Here is a 20,953-nt window from a genome sequence, read left to right on the forward strand (position 1 = left end):
AACATAGTTTTCCAAAAATTAATTATTTGCGTTTAGAAAAGAATTTTCACTTGTTTATATATATATATTTACCAAACACTCAAATAGTTGATTATCTCATTATTGTGATATCAAGCAACATAATCAAATCCAAACACTATCTTTCAACATCACGTTTTGTTACAGTTAGTTATCTGATTCTGATTATTCAAAACACATAATCTATTTTCAAAACTCAACCCCAAACACCCTCTTAATTTCGCTGATAATGTCTTCCACTCGAACTTGATTATTAGAGAATTTAACTCCAGTCCTTGCGCGCCAAATGCTCCAACACCCTATCATCACAATCCCATAGAAAATGTCCTTAGCCGACCCTTTCAATCCAATGTGGTTATGCAACTCCAGTAACTCCTTAACCGATAAAGTAATGAAAGCAGCCACTTTACACCACACTGAGATATATTGCCAGATTGTACACGCCACCTTACATGAACAAAAAAGGTGATTACTTGTCTCTTCTCTCGATCCACAAAGGGGGCAAGTCACATCATCTCTCTAAGCGCCATCCTTATAGGAATCTTCCCCATCTCAGCTCTCCAAACAAAAACGTTGCACTTTACTGGAATCCACTTGCACCACTTCATAACATAATTGTTGTCATGATCCACTCCTTTATTTAAAATTCTTCTCACCGACCCAACCGAATATTCTCTTAAGCTAACTCCAATCCACGTCCATTTGTCTTCGCGATCTTCCAAATTAATCACACTTAAGTCTCTAATGAGCCAGTTAAGCTCTGAAATTTCGATGAAACTCTCCGGCCCTTTTTTCCACTTCCAAGAAGCCTCAATCGGCCCAACAACATTATTGGAAAACCTGCTCTTCATATTGCATTTTTTTTCAGCCTCTATCTTGAATAAGTTAGGATAAATATCCTTTAACGGTTCATTGTAAAGCCACGGATCCAGCCAAAACGAAAAATGATGCCCGTTTCCAACTCTACCCTTAAAAAAACTTCGAAGCGTGGTACCTTCTATCGTCGTTCTAGCAAAAGATGTCACTATATTGCTCCATACCCCGTTCAAGCTTTTTTTAGCCGGTAGAAAATCTCATTTGGATTTACGCGAATGAAGACCTTCAACCACCTTCTTCCAAAGATTATTCCTTTCCGTTTTAAATTGCCATCCCCATTTTGATAGAAGCGCAATGTTAATGTGTTTTAATTTGCTTAATCCAAGCCCTCCTTCTTCTTTAGAAATAGACACCCTATCCCAAGCGACCCAATGCATTTTCTTAGCCTCGCCCGATCCCCCCCCCCAAAGAAATCTTTTAATAAGCGCCTCCAAATCTTTTAACACTTTAGTCGGCGCCTTGTACAGAGAGAAATAGTAATTCGGAAGACACTCAAGAATGGACTTAACTAAGGTGATGCGGCCACCGATTGAAAGAAGATTAGCTTTCCAAAAGGAAAGCCTCGCTTCAAAAATGTCGTATACAGGTTTCCAGTTGTTGATATGGTTCATGTTGGCCCCCACCATCAACCCAAGGTACTTGAAAGGAAGATTCTCCGCATTGCACCCCACCGCTCTAGCCTTGTCTTTCACCTCTGCTAAATCCACTCTAATACCATATAAGTTGGACTTTGAGAGGTTTATTTTCAGCCCTGAGCACAAATAAAAAAATTAAAGGATTCTAACCACATTTAAGATATTATCGACCGACCAATCGCCAAGAATGATGGCATCATCCGCATACAGAAGGTGTGAAATCATAGGGCCACCATTAGGAATTTGAATACCATTCACCGCTCCGCCTTCCTACGCCTTATCAAACATACAAGACAAAGATTCCATAACAATTAGAAATAAAAAAGGGGAAAGTGGGTCACCTTGTCTCATACCTTTTCCACATTGGAACTCGAATGTGGGGCGCCATTTACAAGCACCGACGATCTCGCTGATGACAGGACTCCACGAATCCAAGAGCACCATAACGAAGGAAACCTCATTTTCGCCATAATATCAATCAAAAAATTCCAGTTGACATTATCATAAGCTTTCTCAAAATCGATCTTCAGGATGAAATGTAACACCCTTATTATTATTTTACGGTTTTGTATAGTTTACGGAAATAAACATGTAATTTACATTACATATACATCGCAAAATACGGACTTATTAAAACTTTTCAAATTTCAAACATTGCAGCATAACATATAAGAGTTCGTCATTTAAATGTAACGACGAAAACCACGTGCGGAAGCTTGTATCTAGGTCGTGTTCGGTTCTTCGACGAGCTTGATCATCATCCGGGAGTCATTGACGTTCACCTAAAATCAAAACCAACTTAAAAGTTAGTTTTGTTAGCAAATAAATAAATTATATCAAGTTCTGTGCGTATAACAACAAAAATTCAAACAATTTGCAGCAGTTAAGGCCCTCGCGGGCCGCGACCGCTGTCGCTCAACTCTGTCGCGGGCCGCGACTAATGTCGCGTGACATGACGGTAATCCTGGGGTGGTGTCGCGCGACGCGACCCCCTAATTTCGACAGAATGGTTGGATTTTTGATGTTGCAGATGCCCAGCTAAGTTTTTAACCAAGTTTCCAACTTCTAATTAGCATAACTTTTTATCTACTAGTCCGTTTTAGGCGATTCTTTTTCCTACGCGTTCGTAATTTAATCCTCCATCATATGGAGTTAAAGTTAACATCTGAATTCATAAAATAATAGGCTTCGAGCCCTTCGCTTTAAAAATTCATTTTTAAAGACTTTTGACCCGTTCAAGTTTTTAAACCCCAAACTTGTTTCTAACTAACCACTAAGCATACATCAACATGTTTATCTCGAAATCCTTAGTTCGGGTTTATAACTTTTATGAATTATGTGGCTAGTACTCAATCTATACGCATAATTCTTTTGACCCGTTTCGAAGATTTAAATCTTTTAAGTTTAAACCTTTCCCCTTTGTTATGCACAACCACTTGATATTTGCCTATAACTTATGTCACACCCTCAAAACCACATGCGGAGTACTACCGCGAGGCGTATGACTGACCAGGATCCAGCCACTAATTATTTTAAACCGTTTAGTTATTATTACAAATAATGGTGTAATTAGCGGCCAATTTAAATTTTTCAAAACATAGTTTAAGTTTGCAGCGGAAAGGAAAGATGTACATATCGTAATTTAAAACCACAAGTTTATTAGTTATGAACTTACAAACCACGCACTCCATCTGATTGCAACGTTCGTCCAAAGTTGTTAGCGAGCAACCTGCAAAGCATGCAGTAGAGTGTCAACATAACGTTGGCGAGTTCACGAGTTTAAAGTTTTCCAGTTTTATTCCCAAAAACTTGTTTCAACAGTTAATTTACTTATTTATACATGCCATGGGGAGCTACCCCATAAGTAAGCTACTAAACTGTTTTTACAATACCGAATACTATGCGACCGTACGTTTCCGTAGAGTGCCCCGTTTGTCAATGTTCTATCATCATTGACGGTTTGCCAGAGTCTATTAGTTCACTCCCGATCCCATACACGGGCACGGTGTGAGGCTGGTGAGACCTAAATAGCGCTATCAACTAATAACCCGTTCGCCAGGCCCTGGCGACTAATTGGTATTAATGAGTAGGGACTTGGGTGATAGAGTTTCGTTTAGTATTGCTTGTTGCATCCAGTATAAATAGTAATTAACTAACGGTCCCTCGCAAGGGGAGAAAAGTAGTTTTGTATCCCTCACAAGGAGATAGCGTTGTTACCCGTATCCCACACAAGGAGATAGAAATACCGTATCCCGCACAAGGAGATAGTAAGCAATCCCAAACCAGGAAAAGTGTTTCGTTCCGTTTCCCAACCACCGAGAACGCATGCTTTAAGTAAAAAGTAGTGAACTCACCTTTGCTTTACTCGGTTGACAATTTACTTGTGTTATGTTGGTCAACCATACCCTATTATGGTTTATAAATGTTTATTAGGTTCGTACGCAAGTAACGTCACGTATAATCCTACACGTATCTAACACATATCATGCATGTCATTCAAGCATATACTGTGTTGGGCCTACCCTAGCATGTGTATAGTTAAACAGTAGCAGTTAAACAATAATAGCAACACACATTCCATAATACCAGTTTGTGTGGCCCATCAACCAAGCAAGGGAGTCCAGTCAAGACCAGGGGGTCTCGACTCGAGAACAAGAAACCCCGAATTGCAACCACGAGGTTCCGAGTCGCAAACGGGAGGTCTCGAGTGGTGCATTTTATGAGTCGCAACCACTGAGATCTCGAGTCAAGCATTGAGTCGAGATCAGAAGATCTCGAGTCGCAAGTTGTCTAGTCTCGAGTCCCCTGAAGTGTACATCCTGGTCTCGAGTAGTCGCTAAGTGGTCTCGAGTCGAAACCACTTGATCTCGAGTCGCAACCACAGATGGGATCTTTCTAGAACCCTTATCCAGATGTATGAACCAATCATAATTCTTTAACATGTTTCATTCTTCCGTACAATACCAAATTGGATCACAACAGTATATTTCAAATGTTCATAACATATTCAACAAGTTCATTAATCCGAGTTTTATTTCAAGCAACATATTTATTCTTAAACACCTTCCTATTAGCATATTTTTACCTATTCAGTGCACAATCTTAAGAACATCATCAATCCCTAACAACTAGCATATATTTCACGGAGCAGGAGCATGTATACACATAACTTATTTATCGAACATCACACCCAGTTTATAACCAAATATTCAAATCTCCTAGAAATTTGAGTAACCAATATGTGTGTCAAAACCATCATATTTCCTGCATCTCTAATTTTATTCACAGCAACCAAAACAATAATCACCAAGTATATTCCTGCTTTCATTTCTCATATATTCCAAACAGATAACTGATGTATGGTTTAATTAATATGAACATGCTCTGTTTCGCAAATTGCAAATAACAAACTATCACAAAATTCTATAACACCCATTCAACGATCAGACAGTTCACCAAGGCAACTTATCAACTTTTACAAAATATAATTATGAAGAGAGCTTACAAACAATCATATAGTTTACAGATGGGTATGAACTGACCAATCGATTTGAGACAAAGGGGAAGACCTGCTGCCACGGCTACTGTGCACGAGCCGGAGCTCCGACGGCTGTTGCTGCCGGTGATCTTCTCTGCTGCCTCCGCAAATCACTGTCGGGTCGGACCCAAATCACAACCAAATAGGATCATCGCTAACGGGGGTTGCCCGAATCGGGATCATCGCTAACGGGGGTTGCCCGAATCGGACAAAAATAGAATCATCGCCGTCGCATGTCGTTTGCCGTCGAAACCGGCCGCCGCTGCTGACATCGCTACTCCTCCGTTGTCTTCTCTCTCATCCTCTGATTCTGTGTGGGTGTCTGCGAAGGAGGGTGTCGGACGGTGGTTATCAGTGGTTGACGGTGGAGAGTTGGGGTGACAGAGGTTGTCGTGTGGTTTGTATGGGTGTCGCCGGAAAAAAGGAACGAAGGGGAGGGGTGTGCGGCGAAGATGATCAGTCGAGAAAGAGGGGGGGTGCCGGAAGTCGCCGGAGATGCGGCTCCGGTCACCGGAAAGGCAGAGAAAGTGTGGGTGTCGGCTGGAGCATGAACTGAGAGTTTTTAGGGTTTTAAAATCAAAGGGGGTGAGGGTATAAGTAGTATTATATAGGTCTAGGGTTTAGGCTTAGGTTAGTTGGGTTGGGCCTAGCCCAAGTGCGTAAACTCGTTTAAACAACTACGCGTCTTGCTCAATTATACTGGCTCGGTTATTTAACAATAACATATCAGTAATCCAAATTATTATTTTAGTAAATAATAATAACAACAATAGTAATAATAGTAATAATAATAAACTTGAATATTCTCCTCTCAATGATTGGGATCGAGAGTACGAGTGTCACATTCTCCCCATGTTCCAGGAATTTCGTCCTCGAAATTTAAGCAAAAGTCATGCGATTCACTCTAAATGTATACTTAGATTTCTGTTACTATACGTAGATACAATCAGTTTCATGAAAGTCCACAGAACGAACATGTACGCCACATAGCACATACAGTCACATAGCACAAAAATCATGTAGCACAAGATCCACAGAGTTCGGATGTATTTCACATAGTATAGAATTTCACAATATTAATCATAACATCCAAAAAATGTACAGGAAAACCCGAAGTGTCACATTATCCCCAAGTTCAAGAAATTTCGTCCCGAAATTTAGCACGCAGCCACTAACAAGCTAGTGTGTTTAAACATTTTCGTAGGGCGTCACCTCATCCCCTTGTTGTCTTGAAATTTCTTCCCGAAATTCAGTTGTAGCCTCAATGCTGGAAGTTTTGTTTGTAAACAACTGGGGATACCTGCGCATCATCTGGTTTTCACATTCCCAGGTAAACTCTGGGCCATGGTGTGAGTTTCAACGAATGCGTACGTTAGGTATCTTAGTACGCTTGAGGGTTTTGATTTCTTGATCCTTGGTCTCAACCGGTTCCTCAACGAAGTGTTGCTTGTTGTTGATCACAAGTTCCTAAAATGGAACAACGAATGTTTCATCATCTGACAGACACTTCTTCAGATTAGGCACGTGAAAAACATTATGTACCGCATTCAGCTCTTCAGGCAGGCTTAGCCAGTATGCTACCTTACCGATCCTCTCGGTAATTTCGAATGGTCCGATGTATCGTGGATCAAGCTTGCCTTATTTACCAAAACAAACCACACCCTTCCAGGATGAGACTAGGAAATTCTAGAGGTTTCCTACGCTTATCCGCGTTGTCTTTCTGACGGTCTTGGAGCTGCCGCCCTGCGTTGTCTATTCTGGGCAATCCTACCCGTTGTGTCACGTGCAAGTTCTGGGCCGGTAATCTGGCTTCCGCCCAACACAGAGGTGACTGGCATCTGCGTCCGTGCAATGCCTCAAATGGTGCTGCCTGAATGCTAGTGCGGTAGTAGTTGTTGGAAGAGGTTTCTTACAAAAAGGAAGCGTCACTCGTATCCACAGTCGATAACACGTGCTCTTAGCATGCCTTTGAGTGTTTGGATGGTGCGCTTGGCCTGACCATCAGTTTGCGGGCGATAAGTGGTGCTCATGCCTAATTGTGAGCCAAAGGTCTTTGTGGACAACCTGTGATGAATCTAATACAAAACGTGGATTACGATCTTAGACAATAGAAGTTGGCACTCCGTGCCCAGCATCTACTTCCATCAAGTAGATGGTTGCCAGTTCGAAAACCTGTCGGTTTCTTTGGTCGCATGCCGTTATTAGTAGACATTTCATCAATGCCTTGGACAGGATAGAATAAGATAGAAGCACCTCGTAGATTATCTCCCAATTGCTGGAGTTGCGGACCGCTGAGCATCTCCCTAATGTCAGGTGATACTTCTTTGAGTCTAAATCGTGAGGGGTTGCGTATACGGTCGAGAAATGTGGGCTTTGCGACGTTAGAAGTCGTGGATTGAAATCTTAGCGCAAGGCGGTTTGAGTCGTGGAAGGACCAGGGTAGAGCGTAGGAGTCGTCCTGATTCCCACTGGTTTTCGGAATAGGTTCGGGCGTCGTCTAGGGAAACAAGTGTCGAATCTTGACAGAATGGAATAAATTCGAGTGTCGTATCTAGGTGTTGGCCGTATCGAGTTCGAAGAACAGTGCTTCCAATACCCTTTACCCTCAGGGTATCTTTGGCTCGTTGCTCCAACGAGTAACATTTGTAGAAAGTAATTCGTCCAAACGGAGATTTGTGCAGAATAGAATAGGATAAGAATCAGGGGATTCACAACACGAGTGGCGAGATAATGCAAGAAGGGTACTCAAAATTGATGCATTCTACAGGGGACAAAACATAAAAGGCTTTGAGGTCGGCAACAAGGATTCGTCTGACGTCGACGAGATAGCTGGTCGTACACAAGTCATATGCAGTTAGGATTAGGGAACGTCGCTTGTCGATAGAGAGTGTTACGTCGATATGGTTAGCACAATAAGAAGCAGCTAGAGAGGACGGTTGCCGTGCGGGTTTGTATGGGTGTCGCCGGAAAAAAGGAACAAAGGGGAGGGGTGTGCGACGAAGATGATCAGTCGAGAAAGAGGGGGTGCCGGAAGTCGCCGGAGATGCGGCTCTGGTCACCGGAAAGGCAGAGAAAGTGTGGGTGTCGGCTGGAGCATGAAATGAGAGTTTTTAGGGTTTTAAAATCAAAGGGGGTGAGGGTATAAGTAGTATTATATAGGTCTAGGGTTTAGGCTTAGGTTAGTTGGGTTGGGCCTAGCCCAAGTGCGTAAACTCGTTTAAACAACTACGCGTCTTGCTCAATTATACTGGCTCGGTTATTTAACAATAACATATCAGTAATCCAAATTATTATTTTAGTAAATAATAATAACAACAATAGTAATAATAGTAATAATAATAAACTTGAATATTCTCCTCTCAATGATTGGGATCGAGAGTACGGGGTGTCACAACTTACATGATCATAAAACATGTTCTTAAACGGCTCATAAGGACTGTTTACCCGGTTTAGTGTTCATGGGTATTTTGGTCAATTTCAGTCCCTCATTTTACGATGAAGGGCTTTCACTAATATTTGACCATTATACTACTTCTAACTATAATTCAAAATATGCGTACCTGGCTCGAATCAACCTAGTGACCCGTTTCCAACACCTTGCTTTTATTACCGATATTCTATGGCGACGCAATTATCCAAATTGCTATTCGTTCCTGTAAACACATGACTTGACAACCACATTAGTCGATTTTGTCAAATAGTGTTATCACCGCCATTTGACCCGTTCGGCCTAGATGACCCAACATTTTCATATGTAATAAAACATGGTTTTTAATTTACCAATCACACATCCGACCCATTTCAGATTTTCTCACTAGATCCCCTTTCTCCTAAAGTCATTTCTTATATTTTTAACCCATTCGGCTTACACGATGGGTGTCCTTTTAACTTTAATTTACTTTAGTCGATATTTGACTAAATTTCCATTTTTACCCCTTTTCTCGTTATTAGTTACTCTATAAAGTAATCTTAACGGAAACTCGTTAATTCTTAGTCATTACATGACTAAATTACCGTTTCGCCTCCTTTTACCATGACCCATTTTTTTATCATTTATATTTGTTCCAACTAGTATTAATCGCGTCGGAATCCTTATTTCGGAATTTACACCTATCGCATTTATAGTTTACAAAATAAACGCATATTCTACAAAAAGGGGTGTAAGCTTTGCATACCTTGCATCCGAAGCACGCTTTTCCTTCACGCTTGATTTGTTTGACTCGTTTCCTTTCCAAGCCTCCACCTAGCTTGTTAAGCGTCAAACTATCATCATAATTCGTAAGACGATTATATTAGTTATCATTAATTTCGACTATTCCATCTTGCGGATTTTATGTCGAATTTATCATTCGATCATATCTTTGATCATTTTGACTTTTAAAATCAAAGTGCTTATTTACGAAAGTAGTTACACAATGTAATTCAACTACTGGTTTTATTACTTGGTCAATTACCCGGTAGCATCATTCTTAGGCTACCGTTTATCCGCTTTATTAGCCAAGTTTTATAACCATAATACATTGAATTAACACAACATTAATCTTTCTTAACACATGATGCTATCAACCATCATTTTTAACATAAATTTATCATCATTTCCATCTTTTTATACCAAACCCAATTCATGGTAATTATGATTCATGTATTCAAATACCTAATTTGTTCAAGTACTTTGTTTCTACTATCAAATATGATGATTTTAAACACAAACTTATCATCATCATCACTATTATATCAAAACCCACTTGTCTAAGTGTGGTAAATCATCAATTATTCAAATCTTAGCAACCTATGTAGAATTCACACTTAGGGTTTTGTTTCTAAGTGAGTATACATCACAATTTAGCCATAACTTCTATGATTCACACATAATTCACAGATTATGATGTTTCTTCATATTTAACAACTTCACAAATCATCAAAATTCTACATACCTTAGGATCCCCTAGCTTAGGTGATCACTAATATGTGTTTATTCGTCGCTTTCGGGCTCGATTCGATCTTCAATTTGATGAATCTTGAACAATTTAGGGTTTGCTCCCTTTTCCTTTCCTCTGGTCGACCCACACACGCACACCCTAGGTGTGTGTTGTGTTATTATTTTTTTTATAAAACTTAAATTCCCGTGTTACAGTTTTGGCCCCTTTAGTTCTAACCTTTTATAAAAAGGTTCATTAGTTCTTATTTTATTCCTTGTTTTCATTTAATTACTCATTACCAACTAGGTTAATTATTCCTAGTTAACTTAATGGGTTCGGGGAGTTAAATCCCATTTTATTTTAAGTCCCGTTAACTCGGGCCTCTTATACACTTTATTTCCTCTAAAACTTTTATTCCCCTTTTTACCACTAACGGTATTTTACCCGCTCTTTAGTATTAACGGGGTTTAATTACCAAACCTGTTTTTGGGGTGTTACATGAAAGCTTGCTTATTGTTTTTCTTGATCCAAGTAATAACTTCATTAACCACTAGCGGGCCATTCAAAATGAATTTCCCTTTGAGGAATGCCGATTGAGAATCCGAAATAACCACATCTAAAACCTTCTTGAGATGATTGGCAAGAATTTTAGAAATAGTCTTGCTAATAATCCCCACAAGGTTGATAGGGCGGTAATTATTGAGATCAACCGGGTCTTTAACTTTAGGGGTCAATGTTATAAAAGACGAGCCACTTCCACAGTTGATTCTCCCTTCCAGATGAAATTTAGCCATAATATCAAAGAAATCATTTTCTAAAAATTCCCAAAAATGTTTTATAAATCACATGTTGAGCCCATCAGGCCCCGGAGCCCTATCATCCCCGCAACTAAACACAGCCTCCTTAATTTCACTTTTCAAAAAAGGTTCAATAAGCTTCGGTTTGTGTTCCTCCGAAAGAGTCTTCAAGTTGGGACACTCCAAATCTGGCCGATTTGGAACTTTTTCAATGAAACGCTTCCTAAAAAATCCAAAGACTTCCTTCTTAACCAGTGTCGGTTTTGTAACCCAAGAACCTCTTATATTTAAGCCGGGAATATAATTCCTAGCCTTTCTACTATTTATCACCTCGTGAAAAAACTTTGAGTTTTCATCTCGTCTAATGCCCATCTAATCCGTGACCTTTGTTTTAGGTCCTTGTTCTTTTTAACTTCCACTTCCTTGAGCGTTTCTTGCTTTCCAAAAGAACCCACTCTTCTTCTTCTATAAGGTCCCATGTTTCCATCTCTTCTTCCAAGCGTTCTATATCCTTTCTAGCCAAGTTTTTCGAAAAAGGTTCAATAAGCTTCAGTTTGTGTTCCTCCGAAAGAGTCTTCAAGTTGGGACACTCCAAATCCGGCCGATTGACCTGAAGAGTAAAACTATTTTTTATTTCACTTTTCATATTGTGCTTTTACTTTATATTTACTAGTTTACAGTCCCGTGTATTATACGATTTGAATAACAAAGACTATTTGTTTGCACACTAAACAAGACAAGTAGTTGTACACGATGATGATAATCATCTCACAAACTTGGAATCTTTTGCTCATAGTAATCAATACCCAACCTACTTCTGAAATACTTAATCATCAATTCTTTAGGAAGCTGTCTAATTATTTTTACATCGTGTAGTTAAACACTGAAAACATAATACAAATTAACCTATCATGTCTCACGTATAATTTTAAAAATTGTTAGGCTATAGTAATAAACTGTTAAGCTACATTGTTAACGTAAAAGTTTTTTAATAAAAAGATTAAACTGTTAAATCACGTAATATAGTTAAGTATAAAAAAATATTTAAACTCATACTTGGGTTGACATTTGATTATTCTCCACAATAACTCAAAATTTGTTCTAAACATTTCAAAATCCGTAGATTCTACATTTTTCGGTAATTTAATTTAAAAGTATCATTATTCTCACTCTTATAAATATAATAGAATTTAACTATTTTTAGGGGTGTTTGGGATTGTGTTTGGAAGTGGCTTATTAACTTATGAGAGCCAATAAGTCAACAAGTCATTTGGAAAAGCCCAAAACCTTGGCGTTTGAAGTAGGAGCAGATATTAAGGTAACAATTTTAAAAGTAACAATATTGCCATTATATGATATTAAAAAGATTTAAAAAATAAAATAAAAATTAATTTCGATTAGAAATGATTTTTTATGGATGCTATGATGTTAACACGTGACATTTTTTAAAACCGTGTATTAGAAGTAAGATTTGTTCTTCTAAAAGTATAGAAAAATTGTATGTAAATTTTGTTAAAATGTAATTTATATTATTTTTTTTTTGTATTGATAAGATGTAAACAAATATGAAAACACATAAAATTTTAACCGTGTATATTACGCTAAAAGTAGGAAAAATAGTATATAATAAAGTTATCTCCAAAAGAAATACAACACTTACAAAAATAGTAATAAAAACAAATGAGAATTAATCAATATCATGAACTATAATTTTGATAATAATAGAAAAAGATCAAAGAGAAAGATAATTAATTTTCAAAAAAAAATAATGTTGGTGCACTTGTGTCTGTACTTTGTCTGTATTCGGTCTGTATGTAAACGATGTCCTAAGTCTGTAAGTTGACTAAGTCAACCATCCTCCGGATTGACTTGGTCAAACAGTTAGAAAGATAAGTGTCTGTCTCGAAGGATAGCCTCGAAGGATACTGTTGATCCTTCGAGGTGCTCGAAAGATATGGTTCGACCATTAGTCCTCGAAGGATGATCCTTCAAGGTACATGTTGATCATTCGAACTTGTTGTCTTCGATAGATGATCCTTCGGACCATCTATCGGATCCTTCGGAAAGGACCTGCTGTGTATGGGTATATATACTCATGCAGTGTGTTAGTGTTAGATAGAGGCACACATAGAGAGTTAGAGAAACTCTGCTGAAAAACACACACACACACACACTTTAGAGAGTTTGCAAACAGATTGTAAACATTGTGCTTGTAACCGTAAACCTTCATACGTATTAATACAGTGGTGTTAATCGGTGAACTTTGTGTGTTCTTGTGTTTGTTCTTGCTTCATCCCGGTTTGCCTACTAGCTTGGATTCCGCACTCGCTAGTGGGTTAGTATAACAAGGTTTAGGTTGTTCTCGATCCTCCGAGAAAAGGGACCTACAAGTGGTATCAGAGCCTCGCTCTTTACCTTGTTTAAAACCGGTTTGTTCGAGTTCTTTGGTGTGTTTGGACACTTGGTTTAGCACTCGTTTTTGGTAGTTTCCTTGCATTTTGAAACTGAAAAACGGCTACTAAACCTATCGGGAGTGTTCGGGGTCGGTTTGGGTAACATAAAAATCATTTTTGTGAAACTTTGAACTTTCCGGCCATACTTCCGGTTTGTCTCCGGTGACTGAACTTGAGGATAAGGTTGCCTATTTTGGTAAAATTTTTGAAAGTCAAATTGTTTGGTGAAAAGTAGTTGGCAGACCATCCTTTCAGCCGAAAGTACCTCACCAACCTATCACCTTTCTCACCAACCTGTCCTTTCGTGTCAGTGTGTCAGTAAGCTTTCGAAGGATATCTTTCGATTTCGAAAGATCATCTTTCGATTGGAGACAGCTCGAAAGATTAGCATCCTTCGAGTAGTCTTTCGAAGTCTGAGAAGTATCCTTCGTAGTTGGAATCTTTTCGAAAGTTGGTTGTCCGAAAGATAAGGATTCATCTCGAAAGATAAGGATCTTTCATTGTGAATCTTTCGAGATCAGTATTCGAAAGATATAGATCTTTCGAACTGTGAATCTTTCGTGATAATCAGTCGAAAGATAAGGATCTTTCATTAAGAATCTTTCGAAGACTTTGCTCGAAACTCAACAGTAATCTTTCGATCACTGTTGATCCTTCGAACAAGTCTTGATCTTTCGATCAGATTGTATCTTTCAGATTGTTGTCTGTTTGTTGTTAACAGTTTGTGGTGTGTAGGTTATTTGTTAATTTTTGATCAAAATGAGTTGCACAAGTCCTTGGGATTGGAGTACGGATCCACAACCAGATCTGAAACAGATGTCGATGGCTGAATATATGACGAGTGCCATACCTAAACAACAACAGTCAATAAGTTCATGTCAATGGGCTTTGGTATCCAATCAAAGTCAAAGTCTTCAGAATCTTCTGATTAGTGAGAGTGAAACAGGCAGTAACAATCGTCCACCAAAGCTGAACCACATGAACGACTTTCCGTCATGGAAAGGCCGCTTTCACACATATGTTCAAGGACAAAGCACCGACCTTTGGATGTGTTTTGTCAATGCATTCAATGAAAGCCTTGAAAGTAGAGCATCCACTTCAGAAGGTTACGCCAACATGCTTGAAAATGACAAGAAGGCTTATGAATTGGAGAAAAAGGCCTATGCCACACTTACTCAAGCACTCAACAAAGACATCTACCATCAGTTTTCATATTGCAAGACCACGAAAGCATTGTGGGATGCCTTAGTTGCTAGAGGAGAAGGCAATGCAGCTGCTCGAAAATCTCGGCATGATTTGTTGAAGAAAGAGTTTGAATCCTTTCAGTTTTTGGAAAACGAGACTCTGAATGATATGACCACACGTTTCTATCATTTGATTAGTGAAATGTGTGCTTATGGGGTGGCAGCTACTCAACAAGACATGGTGAATAGGTTTGCTGACGCCCTACCCCCAAAATGGAGTTCGTTTATTGAGTTGTTGAAGCATACTAAAGCTCTAGATGAAATCAACATCTACGAGTTCATTCAGAAGCTGGAACATAAAAATGATGAAGAAATTAGGAAAGCAAGGCGTGCTCCAGCTCCTCAGAATACAGAAATGTATCTTCCAGGATTCGATGCTTTGGCAAGATCCGCTGCAGCTCAGCAACAGCAACCTAAGCTGCAGACTGCATTTGTGTCCAATACAAGTTCAAGTTCATTTCCATTTCCTCAATCAACAGCTACTCCACCACAACCTCAATTCGATCCGAGGTCTTACATTCCTGTTCCAACACAACCACAACCACAACCTCAACAACAACAACAGCAAGCTCACTATACAAGCAATCCTCAACCTCAATCCCAAAGTCATCACACAATCCGAGTCGACAACTCAAATCTCTCACACCTTAGCATTGAAGTTGCTAAAGAACATATGGAGATTATCAACACCATGGTCAGTGCATACTGTGGTTTGGTAACTGGTCAGCTTGGAAACATCAACATGACCAATGAAGATTATGATCAGATCGACAAGGAAGAAATGGAGTTGATGGATATTAAATGGGCTTTTGCTAGTGCGGTTAGAAGGGCAAAAGATTTCATGGCACGAACTGGAAGAACTTCGTTGGAAGGAAAGAAAAACACGAAGTATGGGTTTGATATTAATGCCGTCACGTGCTTTAACTGTGGCGAGAAAGGGCACTTTAAACGTGAGTGCACTCGACCAACAAAACACGGCAATCACAACCCTTTCAGAAACCAGACGAATGTGAATGCCCAACAAGAAAACCGTGAACGGAGGATGGTGGCAGTGAACAACAATCAGGGACAGCCTGGAACTGCAAATCACAATCGGGCTTTGGCTGTTCAAGCTGATGAAGGCTGTGACTGGTCAGTGCAGTTTGGTGAAGGTGATCAGGGAAGTGGAACTGCTTTGTACGCTAAAGTCATCGAGCAGGTTCATAAAGAAGAATCTTCTGGAAGTGATGACAGTTCTGGTTATTCTGGAAGTTCTGATGAAGAAGGCTCTGTTTCTGGGGATAATCACTCAGAGCCTGATGTGAATGAAGAAGGAGATGATGATATTCAGGAGTTACTGAATGAAGCTGATGAGCTTAAATGTCAGAAATCAATTCTGATTAGGAAGGCTGCTACTGCATCAAAGGAAATGGAAAAGCTATTCTCTGAAGATGGAGCTTTTTCTTTTCAAACTGCCTTTATGGCAAACGGCTCAGCCTCTACTAGTCAGGTAACTTCTGAACCTCCTGCTCCTAGTATTTGTAAATCATGTGCTGAGATGAAGCTTGAATCAGAAAAGCTTCATAGTCATAACCAGAATTTGGTTATTGAACTGTCGAAATGCAAAGAGGCAAACATGGCTTTAACCCGGAATGAAAAAGAATTTAAATCTGTAATAGAAACTTTAAAGAAAAATGTGTCCGAGGTTAACAAAGTAGTTTACCACAAGCAAGTGAGTATAAATGAATATATCAACATTGTGGAAGAAACTAAAAAGCAATTAGCCATTGCCCAATGCGAACATGATACGATCAAACAGAAATTGGATAGTTATTCTAACTCCAAATTTGTGCTTGATCACATCATCGACGTTCAACAACTAAAGGGTAATGTGAAAGGCATAGGGTATAACAAATGTCCGCCCCCCTTGATGAACAACTATACCAAGATGCCTGATGAGGAAGAAATGCCTCGGTATGAACCCAGTGTGCCTCTTGATGTTGAGGAGTTTACTACTGGCCTTGGGTTCAAACCGGACAATTCTTCAAACACAGCCCCTAAGGAACCAGAAACTTCACCATCCATGAAGCAAAGTCCTCCAATTATCGAGGACTATGAGACATCGGATGATGAATCAGAAGTGGCTGTAAGTGATCAGGATAAATCACTTAGCAAGATGAAAGGAGTAGATATTCCACGAGAGAATCACATTCTTTGTGATCCTGATACTCCTGAGGTTCCATCTGTTAAGAAGGAAGTGATTGATCCTGTCAAGGTTGATAAGGCAGATGTGTCTACTGTTAAAAGCAGTAATGTGTTGTACACTTTGGTTGGAGATAATAAAATCTACTCAGATCATGTTTTCCCAATTGAAAATGTAAATAAATCTTTGATTGATAAAGTTTTTGAAGACAATACAAACAAATTTTTGGGAAAAACACTTCCGGGAATTGTGGTAACACAATGTGATCCAATTCCTAAGGCTGAGATTAGGAAACAATTTGGTAATCAAAAATCTCCAACCACTCAACAACCGACTGCTTCTAAGGGTAAACAACAACAACGAGCTCCAAAGCCAAAGGCTAAGGTTGAATCAAAAGGAGCTCGTTACGTGAAGAAAGGAAAAGATGTTAAGTTTGTAGCATCAAAAGGTACAGATAAAATTGAGACTTTTGAAAACAAATCAAACACTGATTTTGTACAACAAGTCAAGATTTTGAAACGTAACAGTGATAACAATTACACCCAACACACAAACGGGTGTGATGAAAGAGCAAGTACCTCAGGTTCTACAAGCTCAACATCTGGTAGTCGATCAAGTTCTCCTAAGTCTGTTGAAAGGAGAACTTGTTTCAAATGTGGAGAAATTGGGCACATTATCAGAAATTGCCCAAATGCTCCAAAGAAGAAATTTGTTGAGAAAACTCCACCTGAAACAGTTCACCCTCAACGTCGGTCAGTTTCACCTAAACAAGATAAACGAACTGTAAAAGAACAAGAAACTAAACAACGACGTAAGAACATAAAAACTGTTGAAAAAGCTTTAAAATCTGAAGTTAAAGCAGTACAAAAGGAACCAAGTGTGTCACAACCTGGAAAACCAGAATCTTCAAAAACTGGTAGGCACAGACAAACTTGGTTACCTAAGTCGGGTGACAATTCAGGGGGAGCAGTTGTTCTTGAAAACCATCAAGAGATAGAGCTTACGTATCGTGATGCCAAGGGACGACCCAAGACCACTAAGGCTTGGGTCCCCATTCTCAACTGATGTGTTTAATTGACATGTGCAGGATGTTCTAGGAGGAACTATTAATAGTCATTGGATTGTTGATAGTGGAGCATCCAGGCACATGACTGGCGACTTACGGCTCCTATACGACGTGAGAAATATTAGAGGAGGGTATGTTGCTTTTGCGGGTGATAAAGGTGGGTACATCACTGGAGAAGGAAGTATCTCCAATGGTATCGTGTGCTTTGATAAGATCAATTATGTGAAGCAAATTGATCACAATCTTCTCAGTGTGTCGCAAATCTGCGATAAAAAGTTCTCAGTGATTTTTGATGATGCTGGCTGCTATGTGCTGAAACCTGGATTCAAAATTCCACAAGAATGGATTCTCTTATCGGCTCCGAGAGTTAATGATCTTTATATTCTCGACATGAGCCAGGCGATTACAACATCTGCACAAGTTACTTGTTTTGTCTCAAAAGCCACAGAAAAGGAGTCTATATCTTGGCACAGAAGAATGGGACACATTCACTTGAGAAAGATGAACCATTTGGTGAAAAATAATCTTGTGAATGGTGTGCCTGTAAGAAGTTTTCATCTACAAGATATCTGTGTCTCGTGCCAAAAGGGGAAGCAAACAAAGAAGTCTCACCCTTTGAAGAAAATCAACACTGTCAGCATGCCTCTCGAACGTCTTCATATGGACCTTTTTGGACCTATGAAGCACAAGACAACGTTTGGTGATGCTTATTGTTTAGTAGTTACTGATGACTACTCTAGATTTTCTTGGGTATCTTTTATGGCACACAAGAGTGAAACTCCTGGCATCCTCAAGGATCTTCTTACAATGTTAGAAAATCTCTATACGTTGAAAGTGAAAAGGATCCGAAGCGACAATGGAACTGAATTCAAGAATCAAGTTATGGATGAGTTTTGTACTTCTAAAGGCATTCTTCATGAGTACAGTTCTCGTTATACTCCACAACAAAATGGTGTCGCTGAGAGGAAAAATCGAACTATTATTGAAACTGCAAGAACAATGTTAGTAGAGTCGGAACTCCCTATTCAATTCTGGGGAGAGGCTGTATCGGCTGCTTGCTACACGTTGAACAGAGTTCTTACAGTTAAGAGACATGGCAAGACTTGCTTCGAACTCCTTCAGAAAAGGAAACCGGATCTTTCTTACCTTGAACCGTTTGGTGCTCCGTGTACTATGATTGAGCCAGATGGAAAGTTTGGTGCAAGAGCTATCGAGGGTTTCTTCCTTGGATATGCTACTCCGAATTTTCGTGTTTGGAATCTAGCTACCAAAAAGATTGAGCTATGGAGCGAAGTTAGGGTTCAAAGGTACACGAGTCCTGTTAGGGCTCCGGGTGATCCGTGGATGTTCGATTATGATGGGCTATTTGACTCCTTTAATCTGCCAACCTTTGACGAAGAATCAGCAGCGGCTCGAATGTTGTTGGAAAGTGACAACGCTGCTGTCTCGCCATTGGTTAGACCTATTGTGGTTGACCCTCAAGCTTCTTCGTCAGTCAACAATATGGTTCAAAATGAGGTTTATGAAGATGCTGCTGATTATAATGACTCTTCTGAAGATGATGAATATCATGATGCAGCTGAAGGATCTTCAGCTCCAGCTGCTCCTGTTCAAGGTGCTTCTGTAGATACACCGCATACGCAGAATATAGATACTGCTGAAGGGAATGCATCCACCTCTACCCACATTCCAGGTGTGGAGCTGGTTGTTGATCTTAATTTGAATAATTTGGGTATCAATGCTCGTGTACCGGATAATCCTGAAATGAGGATTCACGATACCCATCCCCAGCAGAATATCATAGGAGATGTCCATCGCGGTGTGCAGACGCGTAATCAGCTGAGAAACAACCGGAATGCTGGTTTGTATTCAGCTATAAGAGAATCTGGTCAACAAAATGACTGGTCCTTCGCGTGTTACGTGTCACAAGAAGAACCAAAGTCGTGGAAAGAAGCATTGAAAGATAGTGCCTGGGTTGAGGCCATGCAAGAAGAATTACAGCAATTTCACAAGCTTGGTGTTTGGAAGCTTGTTGAAAAGCCTGAGAACTACAAGAAGATTGGCACTCGATGGGTCTTCAAATGCAAGAAAGACGACCGTGGAGTGGTTATTCGAAACAAAGCTCGTTTAGTCGTTCAAGGTTTTCGTCAGATAGAAGGGATCGACTACAACGAAGTCTATGCACCAGTTGCACGTCTGGAAGCTATTCGGATCTTTCTGGCTTATGCCTCATTCAAAGGATTCAAAGTTTACCAGATGGACGTCAAAAGTGCATTTCTACATGGTGTGGTTGAAGAAGAGGTATATGTCGAACAGCCTCCAGGTTTTGAAGATCCTGTTCATCCCGATCGGGTTTGGTTGCTCAACAAAGCTCTCTATGGTCTTCATCAAGCGCCACGAGCTTGGTATGCAACCTTATCTACATATCTGCTGGAGAACGGTTTTCGAAGAGGTCTTATCGATTGTACTCTCTTCATCAAAGAACAAGATGGAGATCTTCTTCTGGTACAGGTATATGTTGATGATATTATTTTTGGTTCTACTAATGATGTTTTGTGTAGGAATTTCGAGCGCATCATGCAGGATAAGTTCGAGATGAGTGCTATGGGGAAAATGAATTTCTTTTTGGGCCTACAAGTGCAACAAACGGAGTCTGGGATATTCATCCATCAGACTAAATATGTTGGAGACATCTTGAGCCGGTTCCAGATGTCCGATGCAACGCCCATTGGTACCCCACTGCCAACTAATCACGGAATTACTCCTGACTTGAAGGGTGAACCTGTTAGCCCTTCATACTATCGCGCGATGATCGGATCCCTTATGTACCTCACAGCATCAAGGCCAGATATAATGTACCCAACGTGCCTACTTGCCAGATATCAAGTTAACCCGAAGGCCTCACATCTTGCAGCTGTCAAAAGGATTTTTCGTTATTTGAAGGCTTACCCCGACACCGGTCTGTGGTATCCTAGGGATAATAACTTTGACTTGGTCGCATTCAGTGATTCTGATTTTGGCGGATGTAAAATCGACGGCAAATCCACAACGGCTGGATGTCAGTTTTTAGGAAATCGCCTAGTCACATGGCAGTGCAAGAAGCAGACGTGTGTCGCTACATCAACATGCGAAGCTGAATACATTGCTGCCTCAAGTTGTTGTTCACAAGTTCTTTGGATCCAACAACAATTGCGGGACTACGGTTTTGAATTCCTAACTACTCCT

General features: G+C 39.8%; 1 protein-coding gene across 1 annotated transcript; it reads right to left on the bottom strand.

Moving 5' to 3' along the window:
- Positions 1-1,091: 1,091 nt before the first annotated feature.
- On the bottom strand, positions 1,092-1,999 carry LOC110901804. Its single transcript, XM_022148584.1, has 3 exons — positions 1,883-1,999; positions 1,712-1,799; positions 1,092-1,645 (listed from the first exon to the last, which is right to left on the bottom strand). The coding sequence occupies exons 1-3, from the start codon at positions 1,997-1,999 to the stop codon at positions 1,092-1,094; spliced, it is 759 nt and encodes a 252-aa protein (XP_022004276.1).
- Between the last annotated feature and the right edge of the window lie 18,954 nt (positions 2,000-20,953).

The sequence above is a fragment of the Helianthus annuus genome, chromosome 7, assembly GCF_002127325.2.
Source record: "Helianthus annuus cultivar XRQ/B chromosome 7, HanXRQr2.0-SUNRISE, whole genome shotgun sequence".
Classification (NCBI taxonomy): domain Eukaryota; kingdom Viridiplantae; phylum Streptophyta; class Magnoliopsida; order Asterales; family Asteraceae; genus Helianthus; species Helianthus annuus.

Excerpts from the sequence above, each read along its gene's own strand:
- LOC110901804 (XM_022148584.1), bottom strand. The coding sequence starts at position 1,999 with ATGGCGAAAATGAGGTTTCCTTCGTTATGGTGCTCTTGGATTCGTGGA. Across the intron at positions 1,800-1,882 it reads CGAGTTCCAATGTGGAAAAG|GAAGGCGGAGCGGTGAATGG; the intron begins GTATGAGACAAG and ends GATAAGGCGTAG. Across the intron at positions 1,646-1,711 it reads GGATGATGCCATCATTCTTG|GGCTGAAAATAAACCTCTCA; the intron begins GCGATTGGTCGG and ends ATTTGTGCTCAG.